A 16,204-nucleotide genomic window follows, 5' to 3' on the forward strand; every position below is an offset into this window, starting at 1 on the left:
ATGTAAACCACTACCGGGAAATAGAATGTCTCAATGCAGCCCGAGGTTTGGAAATCATTTCCAGAACTTCGAAGAATGTAAACAGCTGTATATCACTCAGTGCTGAGAATGAACAGCCCCAGTTTGCCTCCTGACACCTCTTGTGTGCTTCATGTCAGCCCTAGGCTCTGATTATAATTGCTAGGTCTCACAGCGTGTCCCATGTCACGTTCCTGGTTGAGGAAGAGAGGACCTGATAGGCTGACATTTTTTGTGTAAGGTCACAGTGTGAGTTTCTGGCCAGCATCCGAGAGCCTGCCCGCAGCCGGGTTGGGGGAGGTCAGGGTTGGTGCAAGCAGCCCAGGAGCTGGTAAACACATTTCCGTGGAAGCCTTTCTGGCCTTGTTTGAACAGCCGTAGTTCTTAGGAGCATGTAGTCGTATTTTGTTCAGACCGTTGATGTAATTTTCATAATCAAAACAACAAAAGGTTTTGAAATCCTGTCTGAGATGATAGTTCTGTGAACCCAAAAGGAAATTTCTGCTTGCCCTCCCACCTTTTTGAGCTCCAATTTATGTTTAAAATGTTTAAAATTATTTCTCTAAGTCTCTCAGGAAACCAGGCAGTGTCTCTTTAGTTGATTTTAATTAAATTATTTAACTCTTAACAATCCAAAGACCTGAAAAGGAACACCTGTGTATGTTGATGTGCAGGAATGTCCATGAAGTATATTTTTTAAAAAGCAGGTTGCACAGGAATACGTTTCTAGAATGACTCCATCTTTCTTAAATAAGAAAATACTTGGTTGTATTTGTAGAGAGGGCGTGTGCGCGCGTGTGAGCAGACGGGGGAAAGCACCTATCACATTCTCAACGTCGCCTCAGAGTGGGGACGTGAGTAACGTTTTTCTTACACATCCATATCTTGTTTGACTTGCATAATGAGCAAATCATTCGGAAAAAGTGCTTTTCAAAAGACCCAAAAGAATATGGGCTTCTTCAGGCCCAGGATAGAATCCCTCACACGAAACTTCAAAATAGATCTGGTTTTTTTTTTTTCTTTTTTGTAATAGAGATACCGTACATTTCATTTTTAATCTCCTATAACAGGTAGTACACAGCATATTTGTATTGTTTATCTTTTGTAAAACACAGATTGTTACCTACTACTTGGCTTAGGAATTTTTAGATTTTGGAGAATGGGTGCATTGAGAAAGAATATCATATCACAGTCAGCAACAGAAAATTATCAAAGATCTAGAAATCGTGTTTAAAGCCCAAGTATGTTTTGACTATTGTATTTTAAAAATTGGCAAAGACGTCAGAGGAAATGTTATTTTTCCTGTGAGTTTCTTCAGGAAAGTTTTACTTTATTTAGAATCTGTGAACTTTAGAACAGATAAAGATGATAAATTGAATCACATGGTTTAGATTTTATTCAGGAACAAACAACTCAGGGTAAAGAAAAATTTTGAAATCATTAACAGCTGTCTCATTTTCTTTTAAAAAATAACCATATTTCATGTAAAATTTCTATTTGGGGCTAAATTTTGTGCTTTAAGTTATTTTTTGTTGGTAGCACATTGTATAGCATATTTTTAAATTGGAATTTAGAGTATTTATTGGCTGACTCAAAGTCAGACTTTCTGTGTTGGTCGAAAATAGAATGGCCCACATGTCCAACTAAATGCTGTTAGCTGCATTTGGAAGCTGATCGAATAAAGCACTCCCAATTAAATTTGATTTTGACTTATTGTTTAAGAAGAGACTTCTGCCTGGATCGTAGGTAGCCTGCATTTCTGAAGTCGAACACCTGACATTCGGGAAGGCCATGTAAACAGCAGAAGCTGCCAGTGCGATACGCTCCACACTGGCTGGCCGAGAGCCTGGGACTTCCTGTCCCCTGCCTGTCAGTCTTCCTGAGAAGCTCCGTTGAGACGCCACCAGGTCACTGCAATGAGCTAAGTGCAGAGCGGTTCCAGCGGGAGGCATGGGCCTCTCCATGGTTCATGTTGCTGGAGACCTATGTGACAGTGGCCTTGAGGGGTACCCAGGTGACAGGGAGTGGGAGAGAGAAGGAAAGGGGGTTTAGGGAAATATCAGATAGTCTAGTTTGACTGCTAAAGAGGCGCAAAGGGAAGTCATGGAAGATAAGAATAGAGAGGCGCCTGAAGCCAAATTACAGGGGCCTTGGGTGCCACGATGAGGCCTTTGGACTTTGTTTTGTGGGCAAAGGAGTGACGTACCCAGAGCTCTGCGCACGCGTGCGTGTGCTTACGTCACCTCCGCAGTGCCGCGTAGGGCGGGTGGGAAAGACGACGCCACTGTCAAGAAAGCCGAGTAGGAATTTACAGGAGGTGGCTGCCCGTGCGTGTTTCCCGTTTCCTCTTGCACACGGGGAATTTGCTGAATCCAAGCAGGGGCCGATCCTCTTCACCTTTGTGTCCCCCGTGATGTATTTCACGTAGAAGTGAGGAGAGGCAGCAGGTGAAAGGGACCAATTTAAATGTCTTGTAAACCCAGGAAGCAGTGGAAGGCTTTCATGGGTCAGGTGGCTAAACTGGAAAGATAACTAAAGAGCTTTCACTTAAAAGTCACCAGGTCCAGAGGATTCATGGTTGACTTCTGTCTAACCTTTAGAGAACAGATGACATCGGTGGATTAAAACTATTTCTGACCTAAAGAAGACTGAATTTTTTATAGCTCATGAATCCAGTGTAACTTCAATGGCAAAAGATGGCATGAAATAGAAAATTATTGATGATTCTCATTAAGGAAGCACAGCTAATTTCACCCAGCAATATGTGAAAAAAAAAACCAGTCATCGGAAAAGAAGAGAACACCCTTCTTTACTGGTGACACGATCTTGTATATCAAGAAAACCCAAAATACTGGTCTCTTTAAAAAATAAAATTAATAAGAATGTTTATTGCGGCTCGCTATAAGATAAATACACTGAAGTCAGTACAGTTTCTCCCTGTACTAAGTATAATAACCTAGAAATGAAGGTGAAGAAAACCATTCTGTTCTCAACAATGCCACAATAATAAATCATTTGGGAATAAATTATGTGAGAAAGGCACAGGACTACATGAAGATATGAAATTTTAGGTGAGCAAATGGAAAGATGTACTGTGTTTTATGATGGGAAGACAACACAAAAATGTCAGTTAATTGAAAATTAATAAATTATACAATTCCAATTAGAATCCTCACAGGATTTGGGGGCGGGGTGGGTAGGTGAAATTCTCTTTAGCTACACAGAGAAGAATAAATGTCTGAAATGTCTAGAAGAGCCATTTAAGTATGAATCGTTGGGGCAGTAAAGGAAACTCGCTTTACCAGATATCAGAGTACACAATAAGCCACTGTAATAAAAATCAATATAGTTTTGGCAGAGAAACAGATCAATGGACAGGACACAGTACAAAGAGAAAGTTAATCTCTGACACAAGTGGCATTTCAAATCAATGAGAAAGGATGGCTTATTTATTAAATGCTGGCACGGTTAGTTACCTATTTGGGAAAATAAGTGGACCCTACATCATCCTGTACATAAAAGTAAAGATAAAAGAATTAAATGTATTATTGGTATAATACCAGAAGACTGTATGTGTAACCCAGGGATATGAGGCCTCCTTAATTAAGATAAATCTAGGGGTTGTAAAGTAAAAGATGGATGTGGTTGAATGTTATATAAAAATTAAATACTTCATATAGCAACAGATATCACAAAGTCACTAAACAGAGTCACGAAGATGAATCTGCAATACAGAAGGCCAACATGTATCACATACAGAGTTCTTACAAACTGACAAGAAAATGATGACCTAGTAGAAAATAGGCAAAGATATAAACAGGCAAATTTGAAAAGATATTCAAATTCAAAAGTAGGTAGAGACATGCAAATTAAAGTAACCGAAACTCAAAAATTAAAGGAATCGCTACATCTGTTGTTAGTAGGGATATGGGAGGGGAAGGTAGTTGTCATGTTGCATATGTGTCATATGTTGCATATACATTATAAATATTTTAAAAGCTATTGTGCAATAACTATATAATTAGATGTATACATTCCCTTTAACTGCATTTCTAGACTCAGTCCCACAGGAAATAGAAGCACGGGAACTTGACAGAAATATCTAACACACATTAGAAATGCCCACTGCAGCATTGTCTGAAGTGGTGGCAAAAAATAAAAGAGACGAAGGTAACGTAACGGTCATGGGGGACTAGAGGTAGTGCATCTGCGCTGTGCACATGACACGCAGCTGTGAGGGAAGGCTCAGGGCCGCCACGCTGGTCGAGTGGGGGAGTTTCCACGCGAATAAGAAGTAAAGATGCAGATAGAGGCCTAATGCTGCATGTTTGAAAGGCAAATGCTCCCTAATCTCCTCTTTTGTGTGTATAAGTATGGAAAAATATATAGAAAGATGATACCTCCCAGTTCGTTAACACGCGTTAAAAGACGGTGCTTCAGGAAGACTCAGAAAAGACCTAGCATTTATATAACCCAGTTTATTCAAAATGTATGTGTGTGCCTAAGAGGATCAGGAAGGACAAGCTCCCGACTTGTGGGCCATCTGCGTTGTGTGTCGGGAGAGAAGCAGGCTGCAGGCTGGGCGTGAGCCAAGTAGAGAGAAGAAAAAGGAAGGTGTCTTCACATGGCAGGCCACCTTGTTTTGGGCTTATGACCCTCGGTTTAAAATCGTTAGTGGTATGTAAAGTATTAACTGTTCCATTTCTCTAGATGCCCGTAGGCCCCGCGTGAGGATTAATGTCTTGGGATCCAGTGAAAATGCTAGCTGTGTGTTAAGACCGGCTGATTTGCCACTTGTGAAAATGGCACACATGAAACACGCTGGCCATCCTTGATTGTGACCTGAGGTGGCCTCCTAGTCCAGGCTTGGGTTCTGGGGGGTCATCTGGTAGGTAGTTCGGCCCCACCCCAGGCCTACTGCACCTTCCTGAGCCCCGCAAGTGTTTCTGATGTACACGCGAGCACTAGAACCGGACCCCTGGGCTGTCCACTGTCCGACACCCCAGAAGCACTTCCTTACAGGCTTTGTCCAGTTTTACAGCTGTTCCCAGCGGGAAGATAAGCCAGAACTGGAAATTGAGCGCCACACAGGCCTGACTGTCCAACAGTAAATGTCGTGCCGCTCAGCCAGTCAGGACTGACCCAGTAAGTCGGGGCGACAGCTCTCAAACCCCATATCAAGGCCCTCTCCCTTTAACCTTCCGCTGGTACCTGTTTGTGCTCTACATCCCATCTTTGAGTCATCAGTGGCGTCGTCTCTCCAGAACCCACGGAGTGAATTTTTCTTTTCTCGAACCTTCGTGGCTGACAAAGGCAGAATGCTGAGTGAGCAGAGCGAGACTTCGGGGTCAGAGTCGTTCGTTCCCTGCACGTCAGCGTCCCCAGTTTTAGCCACATTGCTTAATCCTGAGCCTGGCTGTGTCTTCTGTGAAATACGGATCACCTTTACTCACGTCACCCAAGATAGTGTCTGCTGAGCCCTAGAAGACTATTCAGTAACTTCCCATTATTTTGCTTGCCATTTGTTACCTTTTTTTTTTTTTTAATCAGGAATTCAGCTTATTGGGGAAAGCATATAAGTAGGTAACAGATAGAGATGTGGATGGTTTTGAAAATGCCTGCAGTCACTCTGAGCTGTCCATCAGAGACAGCCCTGTGCAGATGGGCCAGCGCTCTTCTAGTGAGTCGAGAACTGGTGATGGTGCTTCCTCGGGAGTCGGGAGGGGGAGCTCTCTAGAACCGTGGACTCCCACTTCCCGTGTCCATCGGCCCCACTCAGGCGGCCGACCCGCGTGCAGTCCCTGACAGCCGAGGCGACAGCAACTGCTGCCAGAACCTTGGGAGAGCCTTTCAGGGCCGGGTTGTTTGGCAGCCTCCCCACTAGACCTGTTTTTCAACTTGAAGGAAAAATATACTGGGTATGTTTGTATTTCCTGACCAAAACCAGCCATTGACGTCAACAGGTACCTCTGTTATTAAGAAGTTACACCTTTGTGTTTTTCTCTTCTTCAGCTTTGTGTGTTTGCGGCCTCAGAACATTTATCTTTACCGAGTTTGAATCAAGTTATGTCATCATCTTGAATCTGGAGAGCACTTGAACGTTTTGAAAACATCTCATATGTATTTTTATTTTATCCTTATAAAAATCTGTGAATTAGCGCTACAGGTACAGTCCTGTTATTTCCATGAAGTAACTGAGGCTCCAGTATGTTAGGTGAGCTGCCCGGAGTTGCACAGACTATTCCCAGGGCTTTGGAGTGTGCTGACTGGGACGTTGAGAGTGGACACAGGGAGCAGGTTTAGAAGAAATTCCCCCAGCCGTACTGCTGTTTTCTTCTGCATTGCGTCTGCTTTTCAATAATGAGAAGCATTCTTCCTTCCCCTGAGAGTAGCAGTTGCGTCCTATGAGTTTTATAATGCCTTTCAAGTATGAGCCAAAGGCCTTTTGCATCTACCTTTCCATCTTCTATCTAACGTTCACATTTGACATCTAAGGACCTGCAGTGAACGTGCGAGGAGAGATGAGCGGAGGGAGGAAGTGAGCAGCCCAGGCGTTGCTCGGATGGCCGGAGTACAAGGTGCCAAGTGCCCCGAAGTGCTCCGGCCAGCCTCAGGCCTGAGGTGACACTCGTGCCCCTGGTGGCATGGCTGGCACCCAGCTTTTAGTTCTGGTCTTAGGAGGGCAATGCGGGGAAGGTCGAGAAGGGTCTGCTTCTAGGGACTCCAGGGATGCTCGTTAGCGATGCTCAGGAACCGCCTGTCGGCCCAGCCCTGCACACTGCCCACTCACAGCTGTCGGTCCAGCGGATAGGGCGCCCCTTAAAGCCCCTTTGTTTTTCTGCCCTCCTAGGGTACACCTCTTCTTCCTCCCCCATTTTTCCCTTCGTTCCAGGAAATGGGGACCATTTCTCTTAGGATTGGGAGTTTCTCTGTCGTTTGTAGCAGCGGAGTCAGGGGTATACTGAGGTCTCTCCCAGACACGTCCGCGGGCCTGAAGGCTTCTGGATGGAGTGTGTGAAAATCTCCACCTGTAAACAGAATAGAATGTGTGGCGAGATGTCGACTATAACTAACTGCAGATTCAGACCAGCACATGTTTATTTGAGGACCAGCCACGCGCGTGGTGTGTGCTGTGATTGTGACTGTGTCGGTGATGTTACCGACAGCCAGTCAGAAGATGAAAACACTACTGACAAGGATCTTGCCAGCTCTGTGACCTGAACAGGCTTACTTCAGTTCTGTGCCTCAGTTTCCTTATCTATAATATAAATGGGGGAAATAATAATACCCATCTCAGAGCTTTGTTGTGAGGATGAAACGAGCTCACTCAGGTGAAGCGCTTAGAGAAAGGCCTTGAGTAAAGTGCTTTGTAAACATTAGCCACTATTATATAACTGAGTCGAGATTGTTATGTGCTGGACTGTCATCGAATTATGGTGTTATTAGCTGTCGCTGTCGTCAGTCTCATTATCGTTACATTTCAGACATGTCAGCTTTGGACATTAACATCTTTGAAAATAAGAATTTAAGCGTTAGTTTAAGCTTTTGGTCTTCTACAATCATATAAAGACAAACATTTTAAATTTTGGACTATAGAAATTCAGTTTCTGATAACTTTTATTTATGATTTCAAACAATCAATTAGGTGTCTTTTTCTATATTAATTTAGTGGCCTTTTTTATTCATGTGCCAGGTGATGATTTAGAAGATTCTAAGATTCCAAAAAGTCGACTCTCTTGTCTATATGAGAACTTCCTTTAGAAAAAGTAATTTTTTTCTTTTCAAATTATGTTTTTGAAAACCAACTTGTTCTCAAATATATAAGTAAATTGTTTTAAGTAAGCCTCGAAAGTAATATCTTTACCTCCCCCGTGGAGAGGCGGACTGTGGGAGAGACGAGAGTAATTTGAAAAGGGCCTCCTTACAATGCCTGCACATGTTTGAAAAAGGAGTTAAAAAACAAACATTTTTAATAATGTAAATTATTTGGGTGGGGGGGCTCAAAGTTGTAACTATTAATCCTTACTTGAAATAAGTAGACTAGTAATGTTTAACAGTTAAAATAAGTAGAACACTAGTAATGTTTACAAAGCACTGTCACTGAAGTAATACAAGGTATTGTAAAGAAAATGTTCAGACAAATTAGACAATAGTATTTTAGAACTCTTTCTCAATAACTGTTAAAATATTAGGAAACGAGCCTTAAATCTGGGATTAACGCGGAGCAGGGTACAGTTCCGGTCAGTATTTAACCTTAGCAGTTGTAGTTATTTGCAAAACATCTATCTGATCATCTCTATTGTTTAAGTAATTAAGAATATGACATGTAACCTTTTTCTGTAAAGAAAGACTTTTAAAACATTGCGTATTAAGCAGGGAGCTCAGAGCCACTGCCCTGAGAAAGCCTTTCCCTCCAGCAGTGTCCTGAGTGTGGGTCTTCCTCGTTCTCACGCTGACTTCGCTTTCTGTTTCCAGCGACCTGGCCCTGCGGAATTGTTTCCTCACCTCGGACTTAAACGTGAAGGTGGGAGACTATGGACTAGGATTCAGCAGGTACAAGGTAAGCCGCAGGTTTAGAGCCTCCTCCTTAATCTGACACAATTCCATGGTCACGACATGGTGACATCACCGAACGCCGCTCCGTTTTTGGAAGGGAGCGGTAAGAGTCTGGTGGTGGTGGCGAGGAGCGTTGTCCCAGCCAGGCTGGTGGTGCTGTTGGTGTCTGGTGTGCGGTTCGTCCACATCCGTGGCTTTGTGCCCGAGATTTTGTGACAGCTTTTCAAATGTTTTTGTTTAAAATGACCTATACTCGGTGTGTAATTGATATGGTGTGATGGTGCATAGGAAATTTTAGTAGGCACACGGGCAATATAATCATCACAACTTGTATAATAAATATATATGACATAAAATATATATGACATAAAAGTTCTGTTATGTGTTCAGTAAAATTTTGACTCGAATTCAATAATCTTGGTATTTCAGTTTTTTGACTTTGTCATAAATATATGCCTCCCCCAAATAAGAAGTAGATGGGTGATGTGTGTGTGATGGCGGGGGGCACCCAGCTGAAGGAGGTAGCCTGATGCAGGGCAAAGAATGCGGTTGTCCCGGCTGTGCACTGTCAGGGGACCTTGGCTATGCCCCTTGACCTCCGTTTTCTAAGCAACAATGTGAGGATATCCGTTCTGTCTTACGGGTTTTGCGTGACGACCAAAGAGGTCATATTTTCACAGCTCTCTGTAACCGAAACATATTACGCAAATATCAGTTGGCCATTTGTCTACATAGTAGGTCTAGGATCTTGCGTGCTTGCTGTTTACCAAGCACTCTGAGGATGTCGCCTGCATCAGCTCGTTTAATGCTCCTCATGAAAGGAGACAGTTACTGCCTCACTCCCATTTTACAGAGAAGTAGAAAGGCCCAGCATACTCGTTTCCTCCCCAGATTCACAGAGCTGGTTAAATGGTCAAATGTGGACTTAGAACCCAGGCTGGCAGATTCTGGAGCCTGCACCCTCCCTCCCTGACAGCAGCACCCCCTGTGCAGGGCATGAAGCCCAGCCGTTTCGCTTAGGGTCTGTGTTCTGCGCACCAGATCGGCGGTCTCTCCTTTTCCAGGAACAGTGGCCGAGTGAGTCTTTGTGGCTCAGAGGCCAGCTCACGAAGCCCAGGAGGCTTTAGAGAAACCCTCACCACCCTCTCCCCGATGGTCTCTTCATGCCTGCTTCTCTCTCTGATGTGTCCTTTGGGTCGAGTCTGTGTTTTCTGAGAATGACTTGGAATTAAATCACTGAGCTTACAAAAAGTATAATGGCATTCAAAATTCTGTATGCTTTCTCACAAAACAGGAGGATTATATTGAAACAGATGATAAAAAAGTTTTTCCTCTGCGATGGACTGCTCCAGAATTAGTAACCAGCTTTCAAGACAGACTACTAACTGCAGATCAAACTAAGTACAGTAACATTTGGTATGTATCGATTTACCATTCTGTTAGGCTTTTGTATAGCGAAGTCCTAACTTCCTTCTCCTTGGGTACTTTCTTAAAGGGAAGTAACCAAATAAGATGTAGGAACATAAGAGCGCCTGCCCGATGGTGTGAAAAAGACAATTTATTGACCCCATGGCAGTAGTTACAATTGCAGTGATATAATTAATTAACTTTCTGAATACTGCCTCTCTTACCCATTCTGCAGTAATAAGCTCCACAAAAGCTGGAACCAAGGCTATTTTCTGTGTCTGCCACAGGGCCTGGCATATAATTCATGTTTAATAAATATTTGTCAAAGTAAATGAAAAAACAGAGATTTGGACTGTTGTATAATGCTATGATTTGTAGGTCAGTGAAATGGAAGTTGAAAAAAATGTGTCCAAGTCTTTGACTAACAATTTCTATTACAACTTTCTTAATTTATATCTCTATATTTTTTTGTGCTATTGTCCTGCTTTTTCGAATTTTCTTTTTCTTCTCTTGCCTTTCCTTTTAAAACTGTTTTTTCCTTTTAGTTTGGGAGCTGTGTATTCTATTCCTATACCTTTGTTGGTTTTCTTAGATATTATAACATGTGTACATCACTTACCTTAGTCTAATATTTATTCATATCTTGCCTTCTTTCTGTACAATGTAAGGATCTCAGAATGCTTTAACTTGGTTTAACTATACAAAACAAACACATAACTGTTATATTATTGGGTATTTTTTTTTTCCTTTAACCATATACAGCTTTATTATTATTATTATTTTTTTTTTAGCATCAGTGTTTGTTTAGGTTTATCGAAGTAATCAAATCATTTTTTTTCCTTCTGGAAATCACTCACTCTCTTTTTGCCCATAGTATGGGATTTCAGAAGTCCCTTTGTTGAGGGTCTGCTGGGGACAGACGCTCAGTATCTTGTAGGTCCAAACATACTTTTATTTTGTCCTCGTTCTTGAAATATATTTTTACTTGATGACAGTTATTTTCTCTCGGCGTACTGAGGATATTCTGCTGTCTTCTGGCTTCCATTGTTGCCATTGAGAAGTCGGCTCTAAGTCCGCCTAAGCTTTGCTGTCTTTTTTCGTTTGTTTTTTTGGTAGTTTCACTGTGACGTATATGAATGTAGATTCTTAATGTTTTCTGCGTGGGATTTATTTGGCTTCAATCTGTAGGTTGATGTCGTTCTCAGCCTTTAACCTTGAAATGCCACCTCTGCCCCTTTGCTCTCCGTTTGGAAGTCCTGTGAGACATGTGTCATGCCTTCTTGCTCTGTCTTCTCTGTCTTAATCTCTTTTCTGTGTTTCATCTCTTTGACTCTCTGTGCCACACTCTAGATAGTTTTTCAGACTTGTGCTCCAGCAACTAATTCTGTCTCTTTAAATCTTCTCTTCAGTTGTGTCTAATCTTCTATTACATCTATTAAGTTTTATAACTCAGTTACTGATTTTTCAGTTAAAGGAGGTATGTTTGATTTTTTAAAAACTGGCCCACTGTTTTTAATAATTAGGTTACGATCTGCACCGCATAATTTCACTGTTTAGAGTCCTCGTGTATTTGACCTTGTCGCTTGATGGTGCCTTGTTTCCTTATGGACTTTTTTGTGGTGAGGATCTTGGAAATCTAGAATTGAGGAACATTCCTCCAGAAAGGATCTATACTTGCTTCTGTGTGGCACCTGGGTGTCCTGCCATGTAAGGGCACTATACTGCTCCAGAGCTTTACTCAGCTTGTGAATTTGGACTGCAAATCCATGTAAGGGCTAGCTCTGTGGTTATGACATCTTAGAGACTACCACCCCCCCCCTACACACACACACACTCTCACACTCAACATTCACACACATAAACACACACACGCTTACACACACTCACACTTATCTCTCATAGCACCTCCGTGCCAAGGCAGCTGGCCTTTCAGGCTCCTGAAGGGGAGGCAGGGCAAGTGTATTCCCACCGTGAGGAGGTCCGTCTGTGACCCCCCTCTTATCTTGGGCAAGCCTCATAAACCAAAAACAGAAGTCCAAGGTCTGTGCTTCAGCGGAAGCCCCAGGGCAGAAGTGGTCTTAGTGCTCTACTGAGTTCTCTAAATTCTGGGCTTTGTCCTGGTAATTCCCAGCTGCTTTGTCTGCTCTCTGATGCCTTTAAAGAAGATGGATGTTATGCTTCATCCATATTTTTACTATTCTTAGCTGTGGGATTGACCTGAGCCCACCCCTTGTTTCCGACAGTTTGAGAAGTCACTGGCGGCAGGTCTGGCAGCAGTGCCACCTTCTGCCAGAGGCAAGGGCCACACTGCCCTGTGCCAGGGGTGAACAAGAGGGACCTCTCAGAGTTTGGTGGAAGAGGGATAAGAGCTACAGGACATTTTTCCTCCCAGAAGAAGGAGGCTCAGAGGTTCTCAAGCAGGTGTGAGCCAGTGTCAGGCGAAGAGCTGAATAGACAGGCGCTGGGGAGCGGCTCAGATACAGGTGGAGCTTCGCTCCCCTGCCCTCCACTCACCTCCTGCTGTGTGGCCCAGTTCCTGACAGGCCACAGACCAGTACCAGTCCGCAGCCCGGGGTTTGGGGACCCCTGTCCTAGGTCACACCTGCATCTACCAGCTGAGAGTCTTTGGGGATGGGTCCTGAATCCCAGCGTGTTTGTTGAAAGCTTCCCGATGACCCAGACGGTCAGCCAGTAAACAGGAGGCCGTACCCCACGGGAAGGCGGTAAATGGGGGAAAGGAAGTGCAGGGACCACGGAGAGGAGGTGGAGAGTAAGTGTTCCTCCGACTGGAGCCGCAGAGGCCGTTTCCATGGGGACAGAGCACTGGGCATCAGTGAGTGGGCCGCGTAGGGGAAAAGGGCATTCCTGCCTGTGGTGACAGCGCACACCTGGAGGCATCAGGTGGCCCCTTCCGATGCACAGACAGCTGGCGGGGAACCGGAGGGAAATCCCGGCTGAGAGCAGCACAGCCCCAACCGCTCAGGAATGACGACGGCAAAGAGTGGGGTCCCGCGGCGAAGTCGTCCCTGTGGAGAGGTTTCTCAGGGGTTTTCTGGCGTTTACTTCTGCTGGGAATGGGATTTCTTTTCTGCCAAAAAACTTGGAATTCAGGATATTTCTCTTGTGTCTAACCATTTTGCTGAACTCTTAAATCATGCTCTTTCAAAAAATTGCTTGAGTTTTAACATCGAGAGTCATATTGGCCCCTCCCTGTGATGGTGCCTGTTACTTCTGTTTCATGCTTTCTTGCTCTGGCCAGAACTTCTGGAATAGTGTCCAGCGGTAAACAGGAGGAGGCATTCTTGTCATGGTCCTTATTTTAATGGAAATGTCTCTTTTTTAATCGTGTTTGAGAGAGATCTCTAATACCCTTTTCAGGGCATACCTTGCCCTTAAAGTTCCTAATGACTCTACAAATAAAAGTGTGGGTGCTGAAAATTCAGCATCTAAAGGGAGGAGGAAATAACCATTTCTTTTTTTCTGCAGGTCCCTGGGGGTGACACTTTGGGAACTTTTTGATAATGCTGCTCAGCCGTACTCCAACCTTTCCAACTTAGATGTTCTCAATCAGGTCGTTCGAGAGAGGGGCACAAAACTCCCCAAGCCCCAGCTGGAGCAGCCATATGCCGATAGATGGTTAGTAACTTCTGGTTTTGTTTTGCTGTCTTCAAAAGATGAGGAAATCCTGTGTCCATGGGTGTTAGTTATATGTTCCCCATTTTTAAACAATAAGTGTTATAAAAAGCAATCATTTGTATGTTATCCTTGACCGATTTTAGAATTAACATCTATTTTTAAAGTCAATGTTATTTTAGAAAAATGTATAGAACTAGCAGGAATTTATGTATTACAGTAAGGGAAAAAAATGTGAAGTCTGAACTAATTAGAAAAGTCAACAGTAAGGGAGTTTGCTATTGTAGAATCGTTTTTAAATGAGGCTGTTTGTGAAAGTGGTATCTAATATGTAAGAAAAGAGGGCATAGAAATGATATTTAAATTGGCACCTGAAACTAATTCACATAATGTATGTTGACATTCACAAAACAAATTTACTTCTTACGAGTCTTCGGATCCGTTGTTGCTCCGTTTCCAGGTAGGATCAGGCTCACCTCCCTCGAGGCCTCTGTCTACATCCCTGTGTGCCCAGCTGGCAGTGCCTCTGAAGCGTGGCCCCCCTGCAAGTTGCTAGAACCATTTCACCTGGAGCAACTTGACCTACACGCCATACATGTAATACTGTGACGTCGTCCTTGCCGTTACGCTCAGAGCTACAGTCTGAGTGTTGGCGGTGCTCCGCCAGCTCTTGGGAGACCCAGCCTTGGCTGCCGTCTCGTTCGGGCTTCGTCCTCTGCTCTCGTCCCTCCCCTTTCAGCTCCCTTTCTGTGCATTCTCGACTACGCAGAGGACCCGCGACTATTGTTTTAAGAGGCGAACCTGTGAAAACTGTTTCTAAGTTCAGTGGATAAGTCCCTGGGTAAATAACAGGGGAAGAGATGGCAAGGCAGAAGGGTTGCAGTGATACTGTGAAATGTCCTGAGAACACAAAGAATTAGTGGGCCAACCGTTCCTTTTCTTCCTTCCCTCTTTCGCCGTGATCCCTCCATGAATCGAATGCCTTCACGTGGTCAGCAGTGATTGAAGTGTAGAAACTTCTGGGGTGTTGAGTTGGCCTCAAGGTCCTTGTAAAGCCTTTTCTTATTTTAAAACACTTGATTATCAGTCCATTAATTACCTCTTCCGTGTCGCTCAGGTATGAAGTCTTACAGTTCTGCTGGCTGTCACCAGACAAGAGACCGGCGGCCGAAGACGTGCACAGACTGCTCACCTACCTGCGGATGCAGAGCCAGAGGGACTCGGAGGTGGACTTTGAACAGCAGTGGAACGCGCTCAAACCAAACACGCACAGCAGAGAGGCTTCCAGCAGCGCCGCGTTCCCGATCCTCGACCATTTCCCCAGGGACCGACTGGGTCGGGAAATGGAGGAAGTCCTCACCGTGACCGAGACCAGCCAGGGCCTGAGCTTCGAGTACGTCTGGGAGGCCGCAAAGCACGATCACTTCGACGAGCGCGGCCGGGCGCCCCCGGACGAGGCCTTGTCCTACACGAGCATCTTCTTTCCAGTGGAAGTGTTTGAGAGTACGCTTTCTGACCCCGGGCCCGGGAAGCAAGACGACAGTGGCCAGGATGTCCCCGTGAGGGTCCCCGGAGTGGTTCCCGTGTTCGATGCCCACAACCTTTCCGTTGGAAGCGACTATTACATCCAGTTAGAAGAAAAAAGTGGTAGCAACTTGGAGCTCGATTACCCACCTGCGCTGCTGACGACCGAAATGGAGAATCCAGAAAGGACAAGTGACGAGGCGCCTCAGTCCCTGACACTCAGGAATCTCGAATTTGAGGAGTCCAGTACAGACGAGGATTTCTTCCAAAGCAGTGCAGACCCCAAAGACCCCAGCATGCCTGAGGATGTGCACGTTGCCAGGAGCCCTGACAGCCCTTTCAACAGTATATTCAGTGACCTTGACAAGGCGGAGGATCTGCCCAGTCACCAAAAAATATTTGACATCTTGGAACTGAACGGCGTTCAAGCCGACTTGAAGCCAGCCACTTTAAGTTCGAGCCTGGATGACCCCAAAGAGTCAGGAACGACATGCCACTTTGACAAAGAAAAGCCCCGTAAGCTTTTTGACTGTGAGCCTCTTTGCTTATCAGAAAACCTTATGCACCAAGATAATCTTGATCCAGTGAGTGTTCAAGAATTATCAGAAAACTTTTTATTTCTTCAAGAGAAAAACTTACTAAAAGACTCCTTGTCTAGCAGAGAGCATATAAACGATCTTCAAACAGAACTTAAAAATGCTGGTTTTACTGAAACTGTATTAGAAACTCCACGTAGAAACGTTTTAGATACTGAGCTTAAGTTTGCTGAAAATAAACCAGGCTTTTCTTTGTTGCAGGAAAACATAAGCGCGAAGGGTAAAGACACAGGTGTTGTACTCGAGGACCACACTTTGAGCACCTCGTTGCCACCTTCCCCGGAAGTGCAGGCGCCTCCTACCTCTCTCGAAACAGAAGAAACGCACCATAATGTACCTCCAGCTACGCCTCCGAAGCAGGGAAACGCCGTGGCCACGTGTCTAGACGTCAGCATCCACGGTGACTGTCTCCGCCCAGAATCAAATCGAGATGCTCTGACCGTCCCAGCTGAAGTTCCCTCGACTGATGC

The 16,204-nt window shown here is 44.4% G+C and overlaps 1 protein-coding gene across 1 annotated transcript in view; it reads left to right on the forward strand.

Moving 5' to 3' along the window:
* The window catches only part of LMTK2 (lemur tyrosine kinase 2), a 42,458-nt gene that overhangs the window by 15,911 nt on the left and 10,343 nt on the right, over positions 1-16,204 (forward strand). Inside the window, exons 5-8 of the mRNA XM_023532774.1 lie at positions 8,494-8,578; positions 9,869-9,990; positions 13,468-13,617; positions 14,732-16,202. Of these exons, the coding sequence (XP_023388542.1) occupies positions 8,494-8,578; positions 9,869-9,990; positions 13,468-13,617; positions 14,732-16,202 (1,828 nt within the window). The remainder of the gene's footprint in view (positions 1-8,493; positions 8,579-9,868; positions 9,991-13,467; positions 13,618-14,731; positions 16,203-16,204) is intronic.

Source organism: Pteropus vampyrus, unplaced genomic scaffold, assembly GCF_000151845.1.
Source record: "Pteropus vampyrus isolate Shadow unplaced genomic scaffold, Pvam_2.0 Scaffold90, whole genome shotgun sequence".
NCBI lineage: Eukaryota > Metazoa > Chordata > Mammalia > Chiroptera > Pteropodidae > Pteropus > Pteropus vampyrus.